Source organism: Myotis brandtii, unplaced genomic scaffold (genome assembly GCF_000412655.1).
Source record: "Myotis brandtii unplaced genomic scaffold, ASM41265v1 scaffold125, whole genome shotgun sequence".
Lineage (NCBI taxonomy): Eukaryota > Metazoa > Chordata > Mammalia > Chiroptera > Vespertilionidae > Myotis > Myotis brandtii.
Window position 1 is genome coordinate 4246534 of NW_005354385.1, and position 16669 is coordinate 4263202.

The 16669-nt window shown below is 34.9% G+C and overlaps 1 protein-coding gene across 2 annotated transcripts in view; it reads right to left on the reverse strand.

Annotated features, from left to right (window-relative positions):
* Positions 1–8144: 8144 nt before the first annotated feature.
* MMADHC (methylmalonic aciduria (cobalamin deficiency) cblD type, with homocystinuria) overlaps positions 8145–16669 on the reverse strand; it is a 21894-nt gene continuing 13369 nt past the window's right edge. For both annotated transcript variants that reach the window (XM_005859299.2, XM_005859298.2), the window contains exons 5-8: positions 15388–15493; positions 14666–14796; positions 9587–9673; positions 8145–8668 (exon numbers count right to left, since the gene is read on the reverse strand). In XM_005859299.2, coding sequence (XP_005859361.1) covers positions 8474–8668; positions 9587–9673; positions 14666–14796; positions 15388–15493 — 519 coding nt within the window. In that variant the 3' untranslated portion in view covers positions 8145–8473. The remainder of the gene's footprint in view (positions 8669–9586; positions 9674–14665; positions 14797–15387; positions 15494–16669) is intronic.

A 16669-nucleotide genomic window follows, 5' to 3' on the forward strand; every position in this document is an offset into this window, starting at 1 on the left:
TTGCAGATGAGAGGCTGGCAAGTGAGGCGGGGAACGTTGGAGTCTGCAGCAAGCAAGCCTCCCTGTTTGCTTCAGTGCCTGGCTGCCGGCCGCCATCTTGGCTGACAGTTAATTTGCATATACTCACTGATTAGCCAATGAAAAGGGTAGCGGTCGTACGCTAATTACCATGTTTCTCTTTTATTAGTGTAGATGTTTCCCATTCTTTTTAAAAAATATTTTTTTATTGATTTCAGAGAGGAAGGGAGAGAGATAGAAACATCAATGAGAGAGAATCATTGATGGGCTGCCTCCTGCACACCCCCCACTGGGGATCGAGCCCACAACCGGGCATGTGCCCTTGACTGGAATTGAACCCGAGACCCTTCAGTCCACAGGCTGATGCTCTATCCATTGAGCCAAAACATCTAGGGTACCCCATACTATTTATGTGAAAATTAAATGGGATACTCATGTAAATTTCAACAGATAATATTTTTGCAAAAAATTGTTAATTCTAAGCCCTTACTGATTTATAAACAGAGCCATCACAATAGCTTTGAGAAAATAGCAAAATCTTACGTAGGGAACTACTTTGCACCAGGGTAGGCCTTGTTAAGACTTGACTATACAAAAATATACACAGATCTGTCATATAAATATTGATATTTTTAAAATCTCTATTTTTCTCACAGTGTATGTACATATCTTTCCAAATTTTTGAGGTGGAATTCTGTTGGATCCAGTGTTTGCATGCTGGGTTTTGAGGTACCGCACACCTAACTAAAGGAAAATGTTTAAGTACCAATACAAGTTTCTGACAAGTCTCTGGGCATGGAATAGCTGGTTACATCTAAACCAGTGAATCCCATGATTACTAAGTTAACACACTATCTATGTATTAACAGCTACGGGAGCATTCCTTTTGTTTTGGATGTTATTGTTTGCGATGGCATTGTTTGTTTTGGTGGGTTTACTCCAAAGTTGTGGTTAGATTAAGTACTAAAATGTTCTGCCAAACAGATTTCCTCTTGAAGAGGCTTGTGCTATATTTTTAGGGAAATTCATTTTGGGGGTAATTTTTCCTGTTTCGATATCCTCAAAATTTGTGCACAGAGATCAGATAACAGCAGCTAAAATTTACTGACCTTTTCAATAGGAAATGGTAACAAATGACTTGCATATGTCATTCCCTCCTAAAACTTACAATCTTCCCATCAAATGGGAGTTATCAGAAAACAGAAAGTAACTTGTCCAAGGTTGGAAAACGTGTAGATGGTGAACTAAGACCCAAGTCCATCCAGTGTTTTCCGAAGCCTCTCTCCCTCCTTTTTTTGTGGTGATGTTACATAGCTCTTTGATTTCCTAATGAATATCTGAACTCAGTGATATTTCATGGCATGTTGTAATGAAAAAATTTCAAAAGCCTAAAATAAGTTGAAACTTTAAAACTAAGCATGAAAATATAAGCTACATGATTTCCTATAACCAAATGGAAATGAATATATTACAAACTCAAATGCCAAATTATTAGACTACTAGAGGCCCAGTGCACGAAATTCGTGGGGGGGGGGGAAGGGAGTCCCTCAGCCCGACCTACACCCTCTCCAATCCTGGAGCCCTCAGGAGATGTCCTACTGATGGCTTGGCCCACTCCCTGTGGTTCTCTGCTCTCTGCGGGGCCTGCCTGCTCCACACCACGGCTATGGGCAAGCAGGCCCTGCTGGGTGCTGCCTGCAGGCCGCGCTTGCATGCTCGCGGGTTGCCGCAGCAATGCCTGCTGGGCTCACGTTGCTGGGGTGACGCTGCCAGCGTCCTGCCCCGGCCGCTATGGGTGCCTCCATATGTCGCAGAGCGATGGCTAATTTGCATATTACTCTTTTATTAGATAGGGTATGAGAGAACAAAAGATAAGCAGAACATAACTTCCGAGAGCTCTGTCAGCATGATTTCCAATGGGGCTGAAAATCTTAATTGTCTTAAGTGTACCCTTGCTATGCCCCCTCCCCCGCGCTGTGGAAAATCAGTGGGCTAAAATCTAATCTCAATTCTGTAATGAAGGGTTTTGAATATTTGAGTTAGTTGAGGTACCCAACAGTCAATCTTTTAAAAAAAAGTTTTTATTGATTTAGAGAGGGAGAAAGGGAGAGGATAGATAGAAACATTGATGAGAGAGAAACATCAATCGGCTGCCTCCTGCAGGCCCCCTTCTTGGGATGGAGCCCACAACTGTGCAGGGAATCAAACCAGTGACATCTTGGTTCATGGGTTGATCCTCTATACTGAGCCACACCAGCAGGGCCACAGCATTCAATCTTCAATACTGACTAGTCTCTGAATTCTAGGTTCCCATCTCCAAGTACCTGCTAGATATTCCCAACTGGATATTCACCACCATTTTAGCTTGAACACATGTAAATTTAAGAGGGCTATAACCCACAAACTAATAGCTGTTAATGAGATCATCAGGAGAGGCATCAGACCCTAGGTCCCAATTGCTGCTGTTCCCCCATGGCTGTCACTCATTACCTGTGTGACTGAACACATCATCTAACCTGTTTCAGGTTTCCCATCTGTGCAGTGGAAACAATAATTATTTCATGAGTTTGTTATGAAAATTAAATGAATTAGTACACATAAAGCACTTACACAAGTGCTGGGAATGTAGTGAGCAACATGGGAATGTTGGCTGCTATTATACAATTATTATTATTATTATTATTCTCATTCAGGCTGAACACTGCAGTGTTTTGTTTGAATGACTAAACGTGGAGAGGATGTGGGAACAAGGCAAAGAAGTAGTCAACCACCAACTCCTTTAATTCTTCTTTTGGAATATTTAACTCATTTTCTACAGCCACCACCCTAATTTAGGTTTCTATTACCTTTGAACTTCTCCATTACAATAGCACTCTTGTTGCCAGTTCCTTCTCTCCTGCAATTCATGCTCTATACCACCAGAAGTTCTCTTTGTAAATGTTGTTTTAATAGAATTCTTCTCTAACTCAAAAACTTTCAATGTCTAATGCTACAGCATATAGTGAAAATTCCTCATTCTGGGACAGAAAATCCCTTCAATCCAGCTCCACCCTGTTTTCCCAGTTTCCTCTTTCTCCCTTGCATGAGAAGGAATCTCTAGGCGAATCAGTGCACATACTGCTGTGCTCTTCTCCATACAACACTCCTAGGACCTGGCATCCTTTTACTATTCAAATTATCACTATTAAATACTACTTGCTGCTCTAGGGGCAGCTCAAATTTTGTCTCCTCCAAAGGCTCCAGACATGCTATCAGCTCTAACTTGGAGCAGACCCAAGGGGAATCAGAATAAAGTCAAACTTCAATAAATCAGTCAGAATACACATATATTAGGGATGATTGAGTACAAAACAAAAAGATATGCTGTTTTTGAAATATTCAATGAATTAAAAATTTTAAATTATTCCATTTGTTATTTTCCTATTGTTATAGTGATAGCAAGCAATAACTGAAGTAACTAGCAAAGGCCTTGCTGTAACCTGTTTTAATAAATAATTGTCAATGTGTATAACAGAATGCTTGAATTCACTGCTCAAGATAAATCAGTAGCCCTCATTATCTCACTTGTCCGTTTGTCCGTACTACTGTAATACAGTTGCATACCTAAGAAATCTTACATGCTCAAAAAAGAAAGTCAATGGCAAAAATAGGAGTTTTAGATTCATAATATTATTGTTGAGTAAGGGATTTCAACAATAAAGGTGCTTTCTTATAGCCAGACAAGTATAATTATAAAACACAAATGTTACTGAGAAATCCAGTAATTTATTATATCAAAGGTATTGGCCTTTCTTCATTACTTCTAGCACCACTGTTCGACAGGACTTCTTACCATTCCTGTCATCACTGATATGATAAAAGAAGCAGAGCTGCCAAACAAAGAGAGTGCTGTGAACAACTTACATTTCCTCTCTGAGAATGGGGAAGAATCTTAATAAGATTGCATTAAAAACAGATGATCAGGTAATATAAATTGATATTTCAAAAGCCCGTACTGTACTTGAAATTTTTTAAAATAAAGAGTATTAATTTTAAAACAACCTGGCTGAATTATCAGAAATCACCAATTCAACATTAGTTAAGATTCAGGAAATCTAGATTCTAATGCGACCTGGGGCAAATCACTTATGACTAAAGGTTTTGTGTTTTCTCACCCAACAAATAAAAGGTATGTTTTGAATACTCAAAACACATCAGTATTTCTATGCCTTTTTCTGTTTTTACTTACCAAGCTATGAATTCAAGCCATTAGATTCACTGTAACAAATTGATACCTTTACAGGAGCTCATAATTTTTTATAAATAAAAACAATGACATGTGTGACTATTGAACAATCTGACTTACTGCACTGGAGATTCATTTTCTGTTTTAAAGATAATATGATTAGTTTCATAGACTAATTAATGGCATCTGGGTAACAGCTTTAAGGAAAAAAGTGAAGAAATTAAGTCATTAGCAATGTACAGGAACCTCTTTCTAAATAGTTTAAATTTCAAGCACATAATTGAATACATTTTTACAAAGTCAGAAGCCCCAGATTCTTTGCAAAATAAAAGACCCAAATTTGAGGTATTTCTAGGTAATTAGATGGTGACACCTATTGTCCAAATGTATTATTGCAGCTCATGTTTTTATATACCTAGGAGCAGAGGGTTAAATAATGCTGGCAAAGTCCCAAGTACAAAACTAGAGGTTTTATCCATTTGAGACATTCACACTGTGGATCTAAATAAAATAAACATACCTCACCTATATAACTACCTTGCTCTTAGAAGTTGTCTTGTTCACAAGGTATGTGCCTGTGTATGTATGTATGTATATTATGTGAAAGGATACTTATTAGCATTAGGTTATTCTTCACTTTGAAAAGAAGGGGCAGCACTATGAAGTGGAAAGGCCAACAGCTAAAAGTAATTCTAGACAGTTGGGGCCAAACCGTCCAGTACCCACAATAGTAGAGATCTACTATTGGAAATGATTGTAAATGAAATTGATTTTTACACATTACTTATGAAATTAATCTCAGTGCTTTTTAGCTACCCTTCAAAATAATCACAATGTTGGAAAAGTGGCTATTTAAGCTTTTAGTCTTTAAGTCACTAGTGAAAAATAATTTAAAATAGAAAGCAGGATTAATTTGAAAAGCAGGCTAGGAATTCTGATAGACCTAAATGGTATATATAACTTTTTATTGCCACACTTCAAATTTGCTTGGAGAAACTTATGTTTACTGATATATACAAAAGTTCCATGATAAAATCCATAAAACATTTAATAGTCTCAGTGTTAATATTAGTTTTATCTCCATTGTAGATTTCTTGACCAACTTTGTTTGTTTTTTCCAATTAAGTAAAATGATTTTTTTGCCACCTGGAGACATTATTGTCTTGAATCAATGTAGGTCTTTGGGCTTATCTGCATAAAACCACGCTGTGTTGATCTACACGGGTTCTAAAAGAACCATAAATGGAGAGCAATCTAACAGCCAAATGCTCATCCATTTGAGATTAATTGCCTCTTTCAGGTCACTAATTCATACCCCTGTCCCAGGAAAGTTAATTTATCTCCCATGAGTGACCACCTGACTCTGCAAAGGTATTTTAACTCACCCAGGCTTAATATAGAACAAATCTTATTACCATAACTTAGTTACAATGCAGTAAACAATTTGCCTTGCTCTTTCCCAGCCAGTTTACTCAGTGCCAGAAGGAAGTCTTCTTTGACCCTGCTAGTGATTTACTTCAGTTCAAGGTGCTCCAAATCTGGTATTTTACAATTAAGACTGAGTGACATTGGAGATAAAATTTGTATTATTTAAAATAACTTTTTATCTAAGGGTATATAGAGTCACATGCTCGTAAGCAAATAACAAATGAATCTCATGTTCCTCTGTAATTAAGTTCTAAAAAATACTGCTTATTCCAATGCTAAGGATCTAACTTACAGTTTTAAAACAAACTGAAGAAATAAAAATATAGCAATCAATGAACAGTAACCATAAAAAATCAAAGGCAAAAGCCTGAAATAAAAATGATGAGTCATTAAAGCATTCGTTTAATTCTGAAAGTGCTGACTTTTCAGGGTGCTCAAAGATTGTACCCTTTCTTTCATTTAAAAAAAATATGTATTTTTAATTGATTTCAGAGAGGAAGGGAGAGGGAGAGATAGCAACATCAATGATGAGAATCACTGATCAGCTGCCTCCACACCCCCTACTGCGGATCAAGCCCACAACCCAGGCATGTGCCCTGACCTCCTGGTTCATAGGTCGACGCTCAAGCACTGAGCCATGTGGTCCAGGCTATTGTACCCTTTTCAATCTCAGTAGGTGTTTGTATGCTTAAAAAATTTAAGTTTGGTTTCTTTCAAGTTCCTCTATAATCTCACCATTAAAAAAAGTTATTGTTTGATAACAATGCTGCTGTTCAGTCATCAGATTTAAAAAATGAAAATCGAGGACCGTAAGACAAACCTAAATTTCAGATAAAAAGGAAGTAACTTTTTAGTATTAGTAGGTACCATGCAACATTTGGGAGATAGGCAGTATATGTCACTAAATACAGTTTGAATTGTGCTGTAATTGTAAAACAGATTGAACTAATCTGAAACAAATTGGGGATCTCTCTACACAAGGTTTTTGGATTAAAGTGGACACAAAGTTCCAGTTTGACCCCATCAAATCTGGATTCCTGTTCTGAACCATCATTAAATTAGTTAAAATCTGTTATTGGACACCCATGTGATGGACAGTGAGCTGGAGCATCTTCCAGTAACAAAACTGGACCTTTGGCAGATGCTTCTTCATGAAGTTTGTGACAAAAATGGCTTTTTAGTCTTTAACAACTACTAAAAATTCAATTTACAGCAAAACTAGGCTACGAATACAACCTAGTATTTCAAAAGTTTTATGCCTTTTTAAAAATAGGACAGAACATTAACCATACAAGGGAAAATTTTTGATTAACTGTACTATAATTTATTAAAAAATGCCTTTTTGTATCATTAAATCGCCACTCCTCTAAAATATAGGAATATTGCTCTTTATGCCAGAATATGCAAGAAGTCATAAGTTAAATATAATCTTACATAAAATAAAATTAAAGCAATTAGAGCATCTATTTTTTTTTTTAAATAAAGGAGCCTGTATTCATTTGAATGGGTTGAGGTTAAGATGCCACTGAAATATTTATTTTATTAATTTAAAAAAATATATTTTTATTGATTGCAGAGAGGAAGGTAAGAGGGAGAGAGGGAGAGAGGGAAGGAGGGAGGGAGGGAGAGAGAGAGAGAGAGATAGATACAAACATCAATGATGAGAGAGAATCATTGATTAGCTGCCTCCTGCATGCCCTCTACCGGGGATCACACCCACAACCCAGGCATGTGCCCTTGATGGGAATCGAACCCGGGACCCTTCAGTCCACAGGCTGACACTCTATCCACTGAACTAAACCAGCTAGGAGAGCATCTATTTTTATATACGACAAGATCAAAGCAGATTATAACATCGCGACCTCATCTTTCTAGCCTGTTTTCATTTTAAGGAAGCGTATTTAATGACTATGGCATTTCATGTAAGTACACTGAAGTAAAATTGCAAATGTGACAAAAATGAAATAATTCATTTGGTAGAAGTTACTTGTTCTCCTGAGATTTGTCTCTATTCCTACTGGCAAAGCCTCACCAATGAAAAGGTGTGATTTTTTTAAAAAGTTCACAATGCTGTAAAAACTAGCTCTGTCACAAATGAGGTATTGCTGTAATGTCTCACAGTTTGCATCTTTTGTTAAAATTGGAGAGATATGATTTAACAGCTTGAGGCATAGTTTTGTCTCAAAATAATCCACATTTATTTATTACAACCAAGAAGTTAAGAATTATTCCTTTAATATATATAAGGATGAGATTCATATGCCTTTATACATGTAGTATTATTCTTATTCTTCTCCTATATGTACATTATTTCAAAGTAATACTCAAGACTGGTATAAGAAAAAAGAAAATTAGGAAAAGTTAAATCTAGACTTTTCAATCACATTCATAAAAAAACTACTTTATAAAGATTAATACAATTTCTTAGGAGTCTTAAGCACCACATTTAAAAAATATTGCAATGAAAAAAAAATACCATAAGCAAATGTATAATTTATTTTGGGAGAAAATAATTAAAATTAAGGTTTTTCCAATAAAGGGGAGCAGTAACAATAGATCATACCATAGTTACATGTTATTTACCACATTCTGTACAATGTGGATGTGCTTAACATGTATTCACAGCCAATATGAACTTTTGAGATTTAAAAATCACAAATCCTTGTCAATGCTGTAAATTTACAAATGTTGAAATAAATACCTAGAAATAAGTAAATTTTAAAATCTGAAGCCTTTGACAGTGTTTATAGATCAACCCAAATGCTAAGTAGAAATAGTACAGTAAATAAATCGACATTACTGCTAGTTTCCACTTAATTTCTTCATAATATGGCTATCTGGTGTTGCATTCGTGAAGATACTTCCTACAACCACGTGGGTACCCCAGAGATTATGACGAATCACTTTACAGCAGCCAAGGTCATCAATAGAGAATCCTAAATGACGATAGCGTTCATCTGTTTCAAAAAGAGTGGTGTTTGTATATGGTCCAAAAAACTGGAGGAAATTTAAAAAATGAAGTATTTTCATTAGCAAGAAAGACAATGTAGCAATAATTTTCATGCAAACATAAACATGTATCTATTTTAATACTCCAAATATTTTTAAAAAACAAATAATAAAAAGGTCGCATGAAACAAATAAACTGCCCTAATACCTCCTCTCCCCCCAATACCTGTGCATTCTGGAAATGTGAAATGAATGATATAGCAAATTTCATGTTATCTAGAACCAAATGCATAACATTGCACCACCTTTAAAGATGGAATAAATTTTAGATAATCATCTGTGGTTCATCTTTATCATTTACAAGAAAAGGAAGCTAAAGTCCAGAGTAAGTTCTTCATTTTTAGTCTATACTCTATCTTACTTGACTTAAAGAAACAGTATATATTCCTATCTGAAGATTTTTTTAAAAAATTACTATTTTAACCAAAAAAACATACCCAGAATTTAAAATGTTACAATGTAATTCAGTTATTTTCAAAATATAACTGTGTTAATTTTTAAAATTGTTACTTTTCCAAATATCTCTTTTATCATCCATATTTCCTTAATTCTAAAAATATTTTTTCTTCCTTAAAGAAACTACAGGTAATTTTCAACTAACAAACAATAAACACATCAATTCAATATAAATTAAATAATGAGGATGGAAATAACTTTTATTATTTTTAATTTTAAAATCCTTAAAGTGATGGAGAAACCTAAGTATGAATGATAGGGGTCCCTCCAAGTTGTGAATGCAACTGACTCATAGTGGTACTTTTTTGGGTAAAATTGTGAGGTTTGAAAAAAGTCTTAAATGATCTATTTTTACCAAGGTTATAGTTACAAAGAATTTCGCAATAATAAAAACCATTTCTACTTCAAGTTACATAACCTGGCTTTCAAACTTTTAATTTAATTACTCACCGCCAAACCAGATGATGGGTCAATAAAGTCAGCCCAATAGCCTTCAGCTCGAAGAGCATAGCATATTTCCTTAGCACCATTGATAAACTGCATAGAAAAAGACAAATAATATGCTCAAGATAGCAGGACTACCGATTTTTATTTTTAACAAATTTTTAAAATAAATGTTTTGCTTCAGAGAATTCAGTAAGATTAGTAACAACTTGAAACTGATAAAGTCATAAGATTATTTTCACCAGTCTAAAAGATTAACATTCTGATTTTTTTCAAGAAGTCTAAATTGTGTATTTTTTTCTAAACTTTTTAGAAACTAATTCTAATCAGTTCTGTGCTATTGATTCCTGAATTTATCATGAACAATAAGCTATAGTTGCTATTTTGTAACACGATGGAAATATTAGAAATAAGGTAAGAAAGGAAAAACAAAATGTTCAAAATAAAAAGATCTGAACCATTCATTAATTTGAATAAACATTAAAATCATATACTTGTTTATGTGCCCTTCAAAAACACATCTATCTCCTCTCAGTTGTGAAATACTTCTGAAAAGGTACATAGAAATAACAGGATAAATGGATACATGGGATAGGATGCTTACTTTTCATTATAAAACCGTTTCTTTTGTATAGTGTATAATTATTATATACCATGTGCATGTATCACCTAGTCAAAATCTTGGCCTTGCCATCCTAATTCCTATGATTACTTTATTAGCTTTATCAGAAGTCTAACCAGTGGAGACAGTAACAAATATTAGGACCCAGATTAGAATGTTAAAAAAAAGAAAAAGCACAAAAAATGACAGACCATAAATGTTTAAAAACAAGGGGATACGTCAGGCCAGTGTGGCTCGGTGGTTGAATGTAGACTCATGAACCAGGTGGTCATGGTTCAATTCCCAGTCAGGGCACATGCTCAGGGTTGCATTCTCTATCATCATTGATGTTTCTATCTCTCTCCCTCTCCCTTCCTATCCTTGAAATCAATAAAAAAGATTAACTTATACCTATTTTTAAAAAATGGGGTATAGTTCCACTTTCAGCAATAACAGTAATAGGTACCAAACTTGTCATCTGCTGAAAACTATAAAAGTGACAAAAATATATGAGGCAACTATTTTTAGGTCCTGAATAACAGTCAGACAAAACTGTTATCTTTGACAGATGGAGAAAAGATGAGGTGATTCCCCATATTTTTCAGTTTTGTCTGGGTATACGCTCTAGTCATCAGGCAAAGAAGTGGATTCCAAGCAAATAATGGTGTCACTGCACTGAGGAGGTAGTAGAAAACAATTATGGACTGCTGAAGCATATGGAATTTGTGGAATAGGTACTGAAGAGGGAGATAAGCAAACAAGGCTCCAGGTAGTTTGCAGCGCAATTGACTGGTTCTATAGTCAAGAGCTGAGCTGTGCACGCACATGGTGAGATTCTGGGAGGCCAAGCAGAAAGAACCAACTGAGAGCCGAATGGTGATATCAGGGTGTGTGCAGTGCTACATAATATGGATTCCTGGCCCACTCAGAGTAAACAGACTTCACTGATTTCAGTTGATATCCTCAAAAATAAAAACCTTAGGAATATGGGCTATATCCTAAATAAGGGGTTAGCAAGCTATAACCTGAGGGCCCAACCTGGATGGCTGCCTGTTTGTGTATAGTTTTACTGGAACATGGCCAGGCCCATTTATTTATATACTGTCTATGGTTGCTTTCGCAATACAAGAGTCAAGTTGAATAGTTGGAGCCTTTGGCTCACAAAGCCTAACATATTTACTATCTAGCTCTTTACGGGAAAAGCTTGCTGACCCCTGCTATAGATGTACTAGTATACAACTTAAGCTAACTTATTTTCTCCCAATACTTTCTTGTAAACTAATGAGAAACATTAATACTGTGTTCTTTAGATTACCTTCACACTTAATATTTCTATTTATTGCTGTATTTAATTAATCCTCGTAATTCTTAAAAATAGAAAAACTACTGAATGATGTAGAAAAGTCACTAGAATATATATCAGTATCATGCAGAGAGGTGTTATACACAAACTGTAAGGAAAGAAAAAACAATACAATCAAATGTTTGTAATGTTTAACTAAAAGAATCCCATTATTATCACAAAAAGATCCAGTTTAAGTATTTCTCTTAAGATTTCTATTCGTCAATATTGAATACTGAAATCTGCTGGAAAAATACATTTAAACCATAAAACATAAAATACCTATTTGGACAGGAAAATACATGTGGTTCTAAAATAATCACTAACGTATCTAAAATAGAAAAATCTGTGTTTTTTTCCCCATAAACTAAAAATCACAAGGTGAAGCATATACCATTTCAAAGCCCTGAAGTCTATATATACTAGTAAAAGGCTAATATGCTGTGTCCCTCTGACCGCCCAACCAGTTGCTATGACACGCACTGACCACCAGGGGGCAGACGCTCAATGCAGGAGCTGCCATGATGTGCACGGCAGCGCGGACCTGGCACCAACAAAGCAGCACTTGGCTTCCCCCAAGTGGGACACAGGCCCTGCCACCACCCCAGAGCGACAGCCCACCAAATCGCAGCCAATGCTGCCGAGACCCCATGGCACAAAATGTGGCCCACAGCCCAGCCCAGCCTGGAAATAGTGGCTGTGGGCGCTGGGTAATGGCATCACGTAGCAACGCCCGGCTTCCTCTCCCTAGTAACTAGCCTCCTTGGAGTTTCTTCAGCCCAGGAACACGACTTGCTTTATAGCCAGGTGCAAACATTTCACACTTTAACCAAATATCTGTGAAGTGTTTTTCCCGTGCCTCATCTCATTTGATCCTCACAGAAGTCCTGGAGTAGGTAGATAGGAGACTCGGTAGAAACCTATTTTCTTTTCATTAGCTGGAAAACAGGGATTTAGAAAGTTTAGAAACTTGACCCAACTGAAAAGAAGAAATGGTGGACCTTGAAAATGACTTCAGGTTTTCTCACGGTGCAGAATATAGTCAAACACTGCTGCAGTTAAATATTTTACCCTTTGTTCCCCCTGCATGATCTACAATAATAATCTGATTCATGTTCATATTTACTGCTGTGTTGCTAACAATTACCTGAAAGAGAAGTTAGGGTGCTTCACTGGGCTGGAAAAAGTTTAGCTAAATCAAAAAGCAGGACTAATTAAGCAAGTTTATTGTATATATATAAAAGGCTAAATTGACTCGCACATGCGTGATACAGATAAAGCTCTCGCTGGTGCCAATCGCACACGTGTGTTTTGATCTGTCATTGTTGATCGTGAATTTGGTTGACACTTCTATTATAGAGAAAGGGCGAAGAGCAATATTAAAATATTTCTTCTAATTAATTTCCTTTCAATGTGCATGAATCCGTGCACGGGGTCACTAGTTGGTTATAAAAAACTGACTTACAACTATAATGGCATTAGTATCAAAAGAGGTTCAGAATCTTTAACTGGTCAAAAAATGCTATACACACAAGAGCTCTCTAGTGAGAGTAATAAGTATAAATTTAATAAACATTACCTTGAAATGTAAATAAAAATGTTTATTGAGTTAATGCCTATTTAAATTTCAAATCTCTAAATTCAGATCTCTACAAGTCAGAAACAATGTCTTAATGCCTCTCTGTAATTTCCTTGTTAACTAGCATATAACTTGCTCAGATTGTTGCCTACTGCATGAAATTTATTAACAAAGCTCAACGAGGGACTTTTAAGTACTATGAAGCCATCATTATAAAACACTATTAATTGTGTAAATTATATTTTTACAAATGAAGAGAATCACACATCCAATATATAAAGAAAATATACAGTAATTCCTAACATTATCCTGCAAGGAAATTAGTAAAGGTAATTTTTTAAACTATAGTTAGCTAAGATTACCCAAGTGAGTTATTCCTAACCTGTCATACAGGCACAGAAATATTTCTTTCTATCTTTCAGACAAATAAATTGATACAACTCAACAAAAAACCCTCAGAGAAGTAATTACATAATTTTAAAATTTAAGACTTTAAGTCACTTATCATTTCTTGGGTTGGTAAAAATGAAAAAAAAAACGCTTATATCCAAGGTAAGATAGGGTGAGAGCTTATACACTAAGACAATCTTTTTCGTGGGCAAATTGGCAGCACCTATCAAAATTTAAAAAGAACATACCCCTTAATTTAGCACTTCCCTATTTAGAAATCTAGAGATACAAGTGTGTGCATAAAGAATATATGTACAAATATATTCACTGCCTATAAAAGAAAAAGTTTGGTTTTCAACTTGTAAGTTACTAAAGGAAAATTTTAAGTAACTTAAAAAAAAGTATGGTTTGCCCATGGGATGTAAATATAGATTTTACAAAAAATGAAATCTATCTTTGTGTAATATTATAGAAAGTTAAAACATATCTTCAGACTAAAAGCAAAAGACAGAAAAAAATGTGACTATATCGTTTTTTATTATTGCAGTGGACACAGTTACCGTTTACTCCTTGAAGAAGGCTGGGGTAATTTTCATTGTTTATTTTACATGCTTTAGAGCAGTGGTTCTCAACCTTCCTAATGCCGCAACCCTTTAATACAGTTCCTCATGTTGTGATGACCCCCAACCATAAAATTATTTTTGTTGCTACTTCATAACTGTAATTTTGCTACTGTTATGAATCGTAATGTAAGTATCTGATATGCAGGATGTATTTTCATTGTTTGCGACCCACAGGTTGAGAACTGCTGCTTTAGAGAGGGGGGTGGAGAGGAAGGGAGGGAGGGGGAGAGAGAGAGAGAGCTATGGAAGGAGAAAGGAAGGTCAGACAGAGGGAGAGATGGGTATGAATAGTGTATTTTATTTTTTTACCCTATTTTCCAAATGCCCTAAAACAAAACTAAATTCAAAAGAATTAAGCAAAGTATTAGAATCTTATTGTTCAAAATTGTGGCACTGATATTCTTAGAAAAAATGTAAGCTCTTTAGTAATGAAATAAGTTAGCAGAGAATTAATAAAGGCTAGAAAAGACACCCAGCATTTTAAAACATTGGTTCATTCCTATTTAAATAAAATCATAAAATTAAATTATCACCAATTGAAAGAAATTACCTTTTCTAAGAGCATTTCTCTTTCATTTTCTACCTCCTCACTCCACATAGTCATATAATTCTTAGTTTTCTGTGTTACAGTCAGAATCATTAGTTTGTTGGTGGCCATTTCTGGAAACAGTGATTGAAAATCTATAAATAAAATAAGAAAAAAATTCCAAGAAGAAAATAATTTGGTTTTAAAAAAGAGAATCAGTGCATAAAAACACTTTAGAAAGATGATTAAGTTAAAATTATTGTGGTACCAACTCAGGTTCATAAATGCATATTATTTTTTAAAAGGATGACAAACTTGATTTTGTTTCACTTCTGCTCTGGTTGGATGAACTGAAATATTAATGACAACAATTCTGAAGAGTTACATATTATGGTCTTACAATTTTTTTTTTTAAAGTTTGTTATTAAGATTTTTCTTATGATTATGTATCAGCTCATGTAACTATAGCTGTAATAATCACAGAGGAGTGAAATGACTTTAGGGAAAAGCTACAGGGAAAAAGTTATTAAAAATTCTACTATGCCTATCCAATGGCATGGGGTCAGATAGCAGGGTACATCTGAAAGCCTCTATCTTGGCCATGTAATCATTTTCTTCCAGACATGGTAAAATATTAAGTAAAACAAAATATTACAATTCTTACGGAGCACATTATTCAACACATTAAAAAATTAGTACCATTATCAAATATACATTAGTGAAAAATGCATAGAAGCACAACATACCTCTTCGTAGCAATTCTGGGCATGTTTGGATTGCACACTCCACTTTGGCACTTTCAAAGTACGTTTCTGCATTGTTAACTTCTTGTTCAACAGGTGCATCATTACCCTAGGGGGAAAAGAAATATAAGTAAACAAAATCTAGAATTCAAATAAAATATCTTGCCTGTTATGAACTTGTCTTCCCTAGAAAGTTTTTTTTTATAATCCTAATCTAACTATTGGTGGAGTAGTAGTTTTTTTCTGATACACTCAAACTTTTCTCTATGATGAATACAGGATCTGAAAAATCTAAAACAAACAAAAAACCGAAATAAAAAACCAAGAATGTATAAATATACTGATATAATGAGACTTGATATGAATAGCAGTTGGCTAAGAAGTTAACTAAAATACCGTAATTGTGCTCATTATATTTTGGTGATATCTAATTAACTTTTCTTTCATTCTGTAATCTTTAAAATGGGGATAACAACACTAACTTACAAAATAAGATGACTACAGAAAGAGCAGCCTCTCCTATAGAAAGAGCTTAGAGACTTTTATTCAACTGAAATTTACTGGGCATCTACTATACATAAGACACTGACAAGCACAGGCACTACAAAGGTAAAAAGTCCAGTCTTGACTATTAGGTATATCAGAGCTAGAAGAAAAATGGCATGAACAAATAAATGCAATCCAATAAGAAAAAATGCTACAGAGTTATGAAGAAAGTTTTCTAGCATTATAGATAGGGAAGAAACTTGCTTTGCTGAGAGAAATCAGAAAAAAGTTGAAATCATCATATTTGAGCTAAATTTTAATTGATGTGCATGTTTGATAGCTAAAAAAATAGGTGCCAATATAGGTTAGAAATTCAGGAGGAAAAAAGTCCAGCAAGAGGTAATAATAGTGGCAAAGGCATTCAATGGTCCAAAAGAATGGTGTATTTAAAAAAATTAAAAGCATGCTGTAACTGAGGTACAGAGAAAGTAGGAAGTAGAGGGAGGTAAGGTGGGAATGATAAGGGTCAAAATTGTGGAAGGCCATATTTATACCACATTACAAAATTATGACTTTATAAGGAATGAGGAATAGCCAGATAAGATAAAAAGCTAATGGTAGTATTACTTTGGAAGATGTATGGTAATGAGAAGCAGGTATAGCCTAGTAAAAGCCAACGTATTAATCACTTACTGCTTTACATACACTTTCACATATAATCCTTATAACTTTCTGGGCCTGAGATTATTATTATTATTATTACCTTAAAAATCTGTATTGTTGAAAATATGACATAAGT